The sequence below is a fragment of the Helicoverpa zea genome, chromosome 13, assembly GCF_022581195.2.
Source record: "Helicoverpa zea isolate HzStark_Cry1AcR chromosome 13, ilHelZeax1.1, whole genome shotgun sequence".
Taxonomy (NCBI): Eukaryota; Metazoa; Arthropoda; class Insecta; order Lepidoptera; family Noctuidae; genus Helicoverpa; species Helicoverpa zea.
This window is the reverse complement of record NC_061464.1, coordinates 6,389,211-6,401,326: the sequence shown is the minus strand read 5'-3', so window position 1 is coordinate 6,401,326 and position 12,116 is coordinate 6,389,211. Positions and strand designations below refer to the sequence as shown.

Genomic DNA, 12,116 nt, shown 5'->3' with positions numbered 1-12,116 from the left:
TAATAAAGTCAGCCACATGTTGTTCAGAGCTATTGTTAAAAAATGCTATATTTTATGAAGGATCTGGGGGTTTTTATATTTATGTTGCATTTTTGTCCTCCAGATAAGCTTATGAATTGGTTTGGATATTTTGTGCCTTATGGTTATTCTGAGTTAAGGAGAAACCGTGTATTTTTTTAATGTGCTGTTAAAATTGGCATTAAAAAAATATAGATTTGGTTTACCATTAAAGCCGACCCCAACATAGTTCGGAAAATTCTCGGAGGATGATGGTTAGGTACCATTAAAGCCATTTCTATCGTAAGTAATTGTACCTGTGATATTGTTTAGTTCTACGTTATTTAAAAAAGTATTAGTATCTAGAGTATTTTACCATACATAAAAAAATATATAAGTTCTAAGTTCTAACACTGTTTTTGTGTTCGTGAAAGGCAAGTCGAAATAAATACTCATGCTTTTGACAGAAGTTATTTATTGTAATAATAAACCGATACATTTAAAATCTTATCTATAAGTAACTAATGGTTTATAGTACTTTAACATAAATAGTTATGCTGTCGGTGCCAATACTATTGTCTGCTATGCACATATATGATCCCTCATTGGTATATTTTACATTGTTTAAATGCAGTGGACTCGACAAACGGTTCCTAGAAATAAAAAAAAAAACGATTCAACATTTGAAGAATAATATAAAAAATGTGCATTGAATAAATAATGTTTTAGTAAAAAAATAATAATCCGGTTAGGCTGGAAGCCGACGCCAACATATTTGGGAAAAAGGCTCGGAGGATGATGATAGTAAACAAATTAATACATAAGAATACATTTTTATAAAGTCCAATTTGAAGGGTTCCGGAAAGAATTTCAAGTGCGAGAATGATAAACTTAGTACCCAATTCTTCAAATCTAAAGATACATATAGTATCAAAATACTAATACCTTGACAAAACTTTTATGGTAGAATCCGGCGCTATAAACTGCCATTTGGTAGATGGCACAGGGTTGCCATACTGGACGTTACAGTTCAACACGAGATTGTCGCCAATTCTCGCAACCACAGTCTTGTGACTTGGACCTTCAATATACGGTGCAACTGCAAAACAATTATCATGAGAACACACTGACTTCCATGGTTAGGTCATGTGATGCGGAGGAATGAGGATCACATTGTGAGGAAGATGATGAGTATGGATGTAGTAGAAGGGGACGACCAAAGAAACGATGGATGGTGTGAAAGTCGACATGGGTAGAAAGATTGTTACTTGTGAGATGACGGCATACAGAAGAGTATGGCTATAAGAAGAAAGAAAGAAATTGATAATAAATTCAAAATTATAATCTTGAATTGTCTCTAGAAGGTATTTTGGACATAACAAATGGTTGGAATATCATGTTTTTAGAGACAGTAGTAACTTTGTTCATTGACAAAAATGTTTTTGGCATACATGACGATAGTGGATTGTTCTACATTAGGACTTCTTCTAAAAGAGTATGAAGGAAGGAAAACTGCTAAATGTTCTGTAGCAGTGCCGGTTAATAAAAATCACAAATCATTGTTTGCACCGCAACAACGGCTCAGAGATTAGTTAGTTGATTTGCAGGAACTCAACTTACCAAGGACATCCACTGTTATAGTTTTCCTTGCCACACCTACACCATTTTCAGCGATGCACTCATAATCGCCAGAATCTTTCCACAAAGCTCTAAATCTGAAGAAAAAAACTATCAGCTATCAGTAAAACCTATGGAACACTACTCACGAGCCTACGCGTTCAATAGGTTTTTTGGCTTTAGTTCGATAATTTATGCAACTCCAAAGTTATGAAAATCCTGTCCCTATTAAATGTTTAATAAATGCGGAATGAAACTACAACTTATCTGTTCATCAAAAAAAGCAGACTTGGAAATAACCAAACATCATAGTTTTCACAAAAGTTACTTTATACAGGATTCAAAGATGAAAGAATTTTGCTACAACAATTTTTTGTTATCAATGTTGTAGGCACAAGATAAAATCTAATATCACAAGCATTACCGGTGATTATGTTTTTGGTCGGTATAATGTCTGCTGTCTAATATAACTTCGTGTGGGATTTCCCAATGCACGGTAGCTTCTGGTGAAGCTTTAACCTTGCACGGTAACACTACGTCATCTTCTTCTTTAACTGTCAGTGTAGTGGTTTCAGGATCCGATATCGACGGCGGATCTACAAGAAAACATAACATATCATTTGGATGATCAAATCAAATTAAGAAGACTGTGAATCCTGCGTCTGATCTCCCCTCACAGATGCTTTTAGCAATGCCCTTATTAGTATTATTTTATGGTGAATAAATAAATCGATAAGACGTGTCAGCTTAGTGGGCAAAGAACGAATCTCTTAAGTATGAGTATATGGGTTCGTTTCTAGATCAGACATGTACCAAAGCAACTTTTCTAAGTTTGTATGTACTTTCTGAGTACATCTTGAACACTAATGACTGATTAAAGGCGAAGGGTAACATCTTGAGGAAGCATTGACTGTAAAATCTGATGTCTACAACCCGCACTGAGCAAGCGTGTTGAGTGACGCTCAATCCTTTTGGTGTGAGAGACGGACTGTACTCGCAGTGGGAGGATAAAAATAAATAAATTATCTCACATTGTATTTGGACGAGGATTACTGAGTCACCAGTGCCTAATATATTGTTGGCTGCACACTTGTATTTGCCGGAGTGTACATTCGCTGCTGATATTATCTTTAGCTTGCCGTCATCAGTAACCTCTGTGCCTTCTGGTGCATTCCAGTAGTCGTATCCATCATAAGGTAGGTATTGCCATGTTATGGTAGGTATTGGCTTTCCTTTAATAATTCTGAAAGTAAACCATTTAATTATTTCGTCTGTACCAAGAAGTGTTGGTACATTCGTAAAACTAGTTATTTTTTATAGCCTGTCTGCTGTCTGTTTCTGAATACGATTAATAATTTTTTGGAGATCGGACAACGTGGCCCTTACACAATCGAAAATTGAACGTTGATATTGGTCTACCTGGCATGTTTACCTGCATTCAAGATAAGTCGTTTCTCCTAGCCTGAGGGTAACGTTTTCTCTATCAACAACGACTTCAGGGGCTTCTGCAATATCAAAAATGTCATTAGATTATTTAAACGTTTACTGCAAACTTTAAGTCAGCCGATAGTTTGTTTGGGCTCATAAATCAGAATGAAGATGTACTGGTAGGCCGACTGTTTGTTTAGTCCGCAGCGTACCTTATTTTTGCAAAAGTTCAATGTTTCATCAACACACAAGAGTGAGCTTACCTATGCCCGAAATTGAAACGGTAGCGGAGAAAGTTCTTTTGTTGGCTTCGTTGGTGACTTCACATTCATATTCACCGACATTTTTAGTGGTCATATTTTTGATCCACAGTGCGTTCGTTTCGGGGTCTATTTGTACATCATCAAACGGTAATATGGCGCTGTTATTATAGGACCACTTTACCTCGGCAGGTGGATACGCTGATACTTCACAGTATAATTTTCCATCACTCCCGTATTCGATAGTTTTGTCTACAAAAATAAAATTATTAGAAGAGAAACTATGGATTCATGGAAATCCTACTTCCTACTTATATTATAAATGTGAAAGTTTGTGAGAATGTATGGATGTATGTTTTTTATTCAATCACGCAAAAACGGCTGGACCGATTTGATTGAAATTTGGTATGTAGATAGGTGATACCCTGGATTAACACATAGGCTACTTTTTATCAACACACCACGCGGGCGAAGCCGCTGGCGGAAGCTAGTACCTAATCTATATTTATGCAGTATTTATGGTTTCTACAAAACTTATTTACCCACCAAATTAAAAAAAATATTACCTTCTGGAGTCTGAATAACCTCAAATGTGAATGGCCTATGCACATATACGTTAATACTTTGACTATCTTCACCTTTTGAATTCTTAGCTTTACAGTATATCGTGGTATTGACAGTTGCATTTTCTAAGCTGACGTAACTTATGTGTAATGATGGTATTTCCAGTAGCTCTTTCTGAAACATAATAATATTATTCGTTTGCGTTTATTGTGTTGTTGTTCTAGATAACGGCACCATGGCAAGCTCAAATGAGGTGGAATTTCCCAGCTGATTAAAGTGTCGCGTTCTAGTTGGTATTCGGCCACGGCGGCTGATCTCATATAAGCAGATCAGCCGGCTGTTGACGATATATTATAGTGCATGTGCATTTGCGCAGACACAGATGCACTCTCTATGCCATCCCTCTCACAGCCCAATTGAACTGAACAACCCGTAACAACTGAAAAGGACTGTTTCCTTACCTCTGAAGGCAATATATTTCCATCGCTGTCCTCCCACACGATGTTTGGTGTTGGGTAACCAGTAACTTTACATGCAAAAGTGGCATTTGTTCCGAAATCAACAGTCACTGGGTCAGTTTCTAATAGTATCGAATGAGGTTTAGTCCACGTTGGATCTGTTGCAGTGCCTACAATGTTACAAACAACTTGTTAGCATTATATCAAAAGAATAGTTCACTTTTATATAGACCAAGGACTCGAAATTTTATAACGTTTATACTAACACTTTTTTAACTAACTTAAATTCTAAGGATAATTAACAGGTTTAGGATATATCAATACCTTTTTGAGGAAAAATGTTTTCTGATGAAGTCTCTATTTCCTGAAATGTAGTTGTATCAGACCCCTTTATCTGAAAGTAAAGAGAACATTGGTAGATAGGCGAAAGTGGAAGGAGATGAATCGACGAGAGCTAGGCTCTTAAATTAAACAAGAGTCATAGAAGCAGCGATTGGGCAAAGTCATATTTTTTTTTGTCAATTTTGTATTGTACTTGATCATAGTAATCTTAATTCTATGACAAGTATATAACATGAATATGATACAGCAATATAATCAACAAAATGTAGGGTAGCTGTTATAACTAAAATATCAAGACGACCAACACCTTAGTTTGCCCGTAACCATGGATGCTGTAAAGGATCTGAAAAGTCGGGATTAAATCATTTTAATATAACCGCGATGAAATCGGTAAAAGTAGTTTTATTTAAATATGACACAAGTCAATATTTGTAAATATGTTTATCGTGTTAATATCTGAATCGCGCCAATGAAAGGCTCTCACGGAGACGCGACCGGTGCGCAGACCGGAACTGCAACATATGACGAAGCCTGGCTCGACGACATTAAGCAGAAAAGGCTTCGCATCAAGAACGCTGCACCCGTGGATGACCCGCGCTTCACCTGCGACAAATGCGGCAAGAAGTGTCGTGCAGCTATTGGCTTATTTAGCCATAAAAGAAACCGCATAGACAAGCACTGTCATAATCATCTGACCAAGATGCTCTGTGGCCAATGATGATGATGTTAATATCTAGGCAGGTACATGAAGATTAATTTAGTGAATATTATTTACCCAAATACGAAAAGATTTATCAGGATCAATAAATGTATTGGTCAGGTAGATGCCTTTGGTAAGAGTTTCTTGTATCTCCAATGATTTTTTCTCTTCATTCGCCACTTGTATTTCTATTCCTTCAAGTTTCAGTTTACCTTGCGATGCATCGACGAGGATATAATTCACTCGGCCTGTAAAATATTAGGTATATTTATCACTTATCATCATCCTCATCCTCCGAGCCTTTTCCCAACTATGTTGGGGTCGGCTTCCAGTCTTCAGTGCTTTGCAAGAAGCGACTGCCTATCTGACCTCCTCAACCCAGTTACTCGGGCAACCCGATACCCCTTGGTTAGACTGGCGATTATCACTGAAGATTTTTTTTATTGCCATTACACAAGACAAGCACACAAATTGCCAAATGGTCCAGTTCTACATTATGTCAGACGCAGTTACGCGTTTCACCCGCGAGGGATGTATTTCCTGCATATGGGTTAAAATAAGCCTATGTGTTACTCTAATATTAAGCTATATTGAAATACGTGAAAGAGGAACATAATATATCCATATTTTGGCGTTTATATTATTAGTAGGATTTATTTTTACCTGGCATAGGTCTTCTACTAGTTTCAATCATTTTTCTAGGCACCTTTGTTGAAAATCCGAAGGTGACCGGTAATTCATACTTTTTGTATATCAAAAGGGAAGTTTGATCCCGACAACTGATTTTCACCGTGTAGTTACCGAATGTTGGATTTTTCAAACGTAATACCTGAACATAAAAAAATGAAAAAAAAAAAAAAAAAACAGCAATTAGACAAATGACTTAATGATGAATATAGTTGGTAAAAATGGTTGAATGTTTAACAGTCGTCTACCCTATCATCATATTATGAATGTAAAATGATGGTTAGTTGTTACAATGAAATAAAATCAATGGGATTGCTTTTTGCACATTTGCTTCAAGAGGGAGGGTCCTGTGGGAGCTACTTCTCACCTGGATAAGAAGTAGTCTGTAGCTTCTAACGATAAATGTGCAGTACTGAAAGAATGTTTGAATGAGATTAGCGCGTTCTAACTTTGGGTAGTATCTCATCATCAGCCTTTTTTATCATCCCACTGCTGGGCACTGGCTTCCTCTCACACAGAGAAGGATTGAGCGTTAATCACCAAGCTTGCTCAATGTGGGTCCAGGCTTCCTCGAGATGCTTACCTTCACCATTCATTGGTGTCCAAGATATACTTAAAAAGTACATGCAAACTTAGGAAAGTTGCATTGGTCTGGAAATTACACTATTTACTCTATAGTGCCTACAGGTAAAAAAATATTAAAATACCTTCGTATGTCTTGTGTCCACTACATTCTCGACAGTGTGATTTGAGGAATCGCGTGTCAATATTTCCAGCTTAGGATAATCACCAGAAACCACTATCAATAAACTCGTTGTATATGTGTCAACTGAAAACTAATATATTTAATTTTAAACTAGTATCAAAGAATTTAAGACATAATTCACTACCGACCGATTTTTATGCGAATTTTACATTAACCATCTATCTACTAAATAGTCCTCACAAAGCCTAAACATTTGGTTTGTTTGGATAGGTGAAACCGATCTTGAGTTATGAAATTATAACGAAAAGTGGTATAAGTTTGTATATACTATATAGATAGATTGATTATAAAAGTGTAGATCAGTTGCTTATTGGTAAAAGCACTATGTGTCATATTAAGTTCCTCCCTTGCTTCGGACAAATGCTAGGACTGCCCTATAACGATTAAAAAAACATGCTTGATTATTTTCCATGACACATGAAGAATCATTTGATTTGTAACTGACTGGCGCAATCAAAAGACGTTTCAAACAAAATTAATGAAATTCGCATACGTAATAAAATTCCCGATAGATAACTGTATTCTAACGGGACATTGCCATTCATATCTTACGTAATTATAAACATTTGAGTCTACTGATAAGAGCTCAAAATGTTGGCACTTTTATGTTACAGAAAACTAATATCATCTTCTTGCCTTGTTCCCAATTTTATAAAGTTGATCCCAAATTACTTTACCTATGCTTCATTCCTATCCTAGATACTGACACTTACCGCCTCTTATTCACGTCTTCTTTCAGGCAATTCATTGTATGAGTAAATAAATATGTGCCGTTATAAAATCGATATTTGTGGTGCTTATTTTTTTAATTTTGATAATAACACATTAGAATATTCTTCAAAATATCGTTGGTTTGGTTGATACCTACGAGGCTTCTACAGGACTAACTAGACTATCCAGTTGGTCTTACACCACATATAGTTATCTGTCACGCATGACAAATCAGTCAGACGGTAGTGGGATCCCTATGAATCTACAACTCAACACACTCTTCTTCTTCCTCCTGACCTGTTCCCAATTTTATTTGGGGTCGGCGCAATATGTCATCCTCTTCCATTTTCCCCTGTCACTCGTCATACTGACACTCACTCCCTTCCTATTCATTTCATCTTTCAGGCAATCCATCCATCTTTTCTTAGGTCTTCCTCTTCCTCTCCATCCAACTCAACACACTCTTGTGGCCTCTAATTACTTACATAAAGGTACATAATCTACTTACAGACAATTGTTTGTATGACGTGAATGTATCATAAGCGGTAATATCTGTCCACTCCTCGTTGATTACCTCCCTTATGTATATGAAAGACTGAAAGAGAAATAATCCATTAATACGATATACGTATTGATGTATAATTCATGTACCTACACACACTCGATAGAGAAACACAAAAGGAAGGAAAGGTACTTATTTATTTTAAACTTTATCTTCTAGCTCATATAATTATAATTAAATTGTAAAGATAGCTGTGTTGCTGGGAAGTTTGTTCTTCACCACTTCTTCTTCCCAGCCACAACACTAGGAAGTGGTGAAAGGGGGGCGTTTTGGGGGTGCTGTCCTTTTGTAAATTTGACGTGAAAAAGTGCTAAAAACTAGCCTAGTTTCAATAAACATTTTTGACTTTGACTTATTTGCGAAAGGGGAATAGGAATAAAAGAAACATAAATTGTAGTGTTATCATAATCCAAACAATACAAATGATACGCCACTCTGCTATTATTAGATGCTTGAACATTTTAAATGTGTATTTGGGGTTTTCCATTAAAACGTCTTAAATCAAATCTAGATATCAGCTAGTGGCGGGAATGAGAGAGGGACGCATGCACGAATTGTGCTCCGTAACGGATGGACATCTAGTTTTTCAAGAACTTTACCTAAGTTATAAATAAAAAAGAAAGTTTCTCACATATCTCAAAGCGGCCGCATCGAAAAGGAGCAATGCGCCTGAGCAAACTCTAGCTACATCGTAATACGCTTGTACAGTCGCGTTAGGCGATAACTTCGAAGAACAAAATCCACTCAAAACTATGACAACCTGTAACACATATCATCGAAATTATCTCTCTATTAGCATAGAAAGTAATAAAATTGTACCAAAAAACAAATGAAAGATTTTAATTTCAAGGCCACCAAAATAGTCATCAATGGAAACTTTACTTATTTAGGTATTATGTTCTCTTTTACTATTGCCCAGATACTGTCAAAAAATATTCTTCAACATCGTCATAAATAACAAAAAGTATTATTACCTGACTGCCAGTAGACCTGCATAAGTTTTCAACGGAACCGAATTTGTGGGCATCTCTCGCGTACGCATCGGTAAAAACGAAAATGTTTGATCTTGGTTTACTTATTATAAGGGCTTTTTCAATGGCTGATAATGTATTTTCTGGGCATATAGTCCCTCCTCCACCAGTCACAGAACGCACTGAAGAAATCAGTTCTCCTGGTTTGTGCACTATTGTAGGCGTTCCTACATCTGTAATATGGAAATAATTATTTTAATTTTGTAAGGTGGCCCCTTGAACCTCAGCGGGGCTCACCAGGGCTAAGGCCTACCGGGGCAGCGGGATTGTTCGAAAGAGTTACCGCGGCTCTGGTACATAATGGGCTTAAGTAGGAATATGATGGATTTTAGTCAGTAAGAGTCTGACACTTCCTCACGCTGCTAACCCACAGTGTAAAGGGTCATTTGATAATTTCCCATAAATAAGTGGCCCATTGAAAGAATATTATACAACACTACATAAAATAAATAATTACTAAAATCGTTGTGCAATATTCAACGCCTATTAACTTACGTGAATTTTGCACATTATCGTAATATTGCGCCATACGTTTAACGATTTAGGGAATTCCTAAGAAAAACACAAAAGGGTTGCCAGAACATGAAGTAGTAAAAAAAAATCCCTACTAATATTATAAATACGAAAGTAACTCTGTCTGTCTGTCTGTTACCCTTTCACGTCTGAATCACTGAACTGATTTTAATAAAATTTGGTAAAGAGATAAAGTTGACCTTGAGACAGAACATAGGATAGAACTTATGCCGAGCTTTTGCCGGGCGAAGCCGCGGGCGGAAGCTAGTAATATATGATATATTTTTTGAACTCATTGCCATAAAATATTTTCTGCATTGTATCCCTCAAAAGTTTGTGATTCTATCAGTTTCAGCTACATAAGAAATACTTTGTAAGTAAACTAGAAACACGTGTAAAGTTTACGCAAGCACATTCTGTGCCCGTGTAGGCGTGTACGTCACAAGTTAGATTGATCTTGTCCGTGCAAAGTATCAAGATTACCTACTAGTGTTACATTATTTATTTTAATTTATATCATAACATCACTGCTATGGCTATACCTTCACGTACTCGAGTCACTATTTTATAGAATACTAGCCGTTTTTCCGCGGTTTCACCCGTGTCCCGTGGGAGCTACTGTCCGCACCGGGACATATAGCCTATGCTACTCGCAGATAATATAGCTTTCTAATGGTGAAAGAAAATTAAAAATCGGTCCAGTAGTTTTTGAGTTTATCCATTACAACCAAACAAACAAAGTTATCCTCTTTATAATATTAGTATAGAAGTATAGAAAATCTGATATATGATCGAACAGCTTTACCTCCGTTTTTAGGAATTTCCAAAAACCTCTTTGCAGGGACAGTTAGATGTTAGTACTACAAAGATTTTACCACAATATGAAAAAAGTTTGGTTTGTTTTTTTTTTTTATATATTTTCACTGCCAGTATACCAATTGCCCTAAGAGAATAAATATAAATAAGTTCCAGAAGGTTTTCCATTTAGTTCTACCTGCCTAGATCACTCTGTCATACACTACATTACCTTTTTTTTTAACGACGTCAAAAATAATCAAATAACCCCTCCCGCTGTGGGTTAGCAGAGTGGTGAGGGAGTGTCAGACTCTTACTGACTAAAAATCGTCGTGTTCCGTCATAGGCCTTTTATGTACCAGGGCCGCGATAACTCTTTCGAACAATCCCGCAGCCCCGGCAGAACACTACATTACTTACAATGTAGGTCCTACATTGTTTGACAACTTACAGGGTTTAACTCTCACAGAACCAGAAATACAAAATGCACTAACCACTTTTTAATGCTGTCAAATAACATTTTTATAAACGAACAATCACTTACCAGAATCATTAAGCGGCACTAAAATATAATCAGTAATCGCCGCATTAGTAGGTGGACTGATTGCAGAAATAATACCCACTTTTATATTTTCTAACTCCTCTTGCATAGATCCCGTTGTATCAAGCACTATAGCAAGGCTTTTTTCACAAGATACATATCTGAATAACCAGACGTATATTAGAAGGATTTTGAACCACATCTTGCAAAGGTATTGGGAGACGACGAACTGATGCTTCATGCTACGAACATGTCAGTTTATGAGACAGTACTGTTAAAGAGAAGCTTACACTTGATTCATAGAAATACTCAAATGGAAATGAATCTATACTAATATTATAAAGCTGAAGAGTTTGTTTTTTTGTTCGAAATCTCAAGAACTACTGGTGCGATTTGAAAATTTATTTCAGTGTTAGATAGCCCATTTATCGAGGAAGGCTATAGGCTACTTTTTTATCCCGGTACGGAAAGTAATTCCCACGGGATGCGGGTGAAACCGCTGGCAGAAGCTAGTAATTAATATCCAGCTCTCTATTAGAATCTTACTGAGACTACTAACTTCATGTTGCATTTTCCAAACACTTGTGAGAAGAATCAAAATCTCTGAAATACGCACGCCAAGATCAAACTATTTCAAATACACATTGAACCTTACACCTTAGGGATAAAGTTCAAAATGTAATGAGGAAATTAGATTGAAGTAGCTGGATGTGCTATCGTCGTATCGTATATATAGAATCCACAAAGGAGACATATGTTTTCATTCATGTATTTTTATTCTTGTGCTTTATAAAAAGGTGAAATTGGCAGCAGTGATAACTACAATATCATTAAACCATTACTGTCAGTTTTAGATTCTGGCAATCTAAGAGCCGAGTTACAAGAGTTTCTATAGTTTTATTTTCCGTATTACAATATAATGTTCTTCCAAGTTCCAACACATTTTTTAACAGAATTCAATCAGATGGGATAGAAAGATTTGTGTTTGCCTACCCTTAACGATGCAACAAAGTATCTGCAATGTATCTTAAGATAACTTTTGACCTCAGCATATTAGTAGGACATTCTCCTCAGAAGCTGGCACGTTTATAAATCAGCCCTCTTCCGTTTCAATTCCAGATCAGCAGAAATTAAGAAAATACAA

At 36.4% G+C, this 12,116-nt stretch overlaps 1 protein-coding gene across 1 annotated transcript; it reads right to left on the bottom strand.

Moving 5' to 3' along the window:
* Positions 1-455: 455 nt before the first annotated feature.
* On the bottom strand, positions 456-11,220 carry LOC124635846 (hemicentin-1-like). Its single transcript, XM_047171795.1, has 17 exons — positions 10,976-11,220; positions 9,067-9,296; positions 8,724-8,852; positions 8,039-8,125; positions 6,761-6,889; positions 6,030-6,195; positions 5,442-5,614; positions 4,649-4,718; positions 4,328-4,494; positions 3,869-4,040; positions 3,306-3,554; positions 3,047-3,119; positions 2,646-2,857; positions 2,039-2,210; positions 1,618-1,712; positions 943-1,096; positions 456-650 (listed from the first exon to the last, which is right to left on the bottom strand). The coding sequence occupies exons 1-17, from the start codon at positions 11,211-11,213 to the stop codon at positions 527-529; spliced, it is 2,640 nt and encodes an 879-aa protein (XP_047027751.1). The 5' UTR covers positions 11,214-11,220; the 3' UTR covers positions 456-526.
* Positions 11,221-12,116: the final 896 nt, after the last annotated feature.

What these genes read in the sequence shown, in the direction of transcription:
- LOC124635846 (XM_047171795.1), bottom strand. Translation starts at nt 11,213, where the DNA reads ATGAAGCATCAGTTCGTCGTCTCCCAATACCTTTGCAAGATGTGGTTC. An exon ending in ATGCGGCCGCTTTGAGATAT is followed by an intron (nt 8,126 to 8,723) that starts GTGAGAAACTTT and finishes TTTCTCTTTCAG; the next exon opens with TCTTTCATATACATAAGGGA. An exon ending in GAAATATATTGCCTTCAGAG is followed by an intron (nt 4,041 to 4,327) that starts GTAAGGAAACAG and finishes ATTATGTTTCAG; the next exon opens with AAAGAGCTACTGGAAATACC.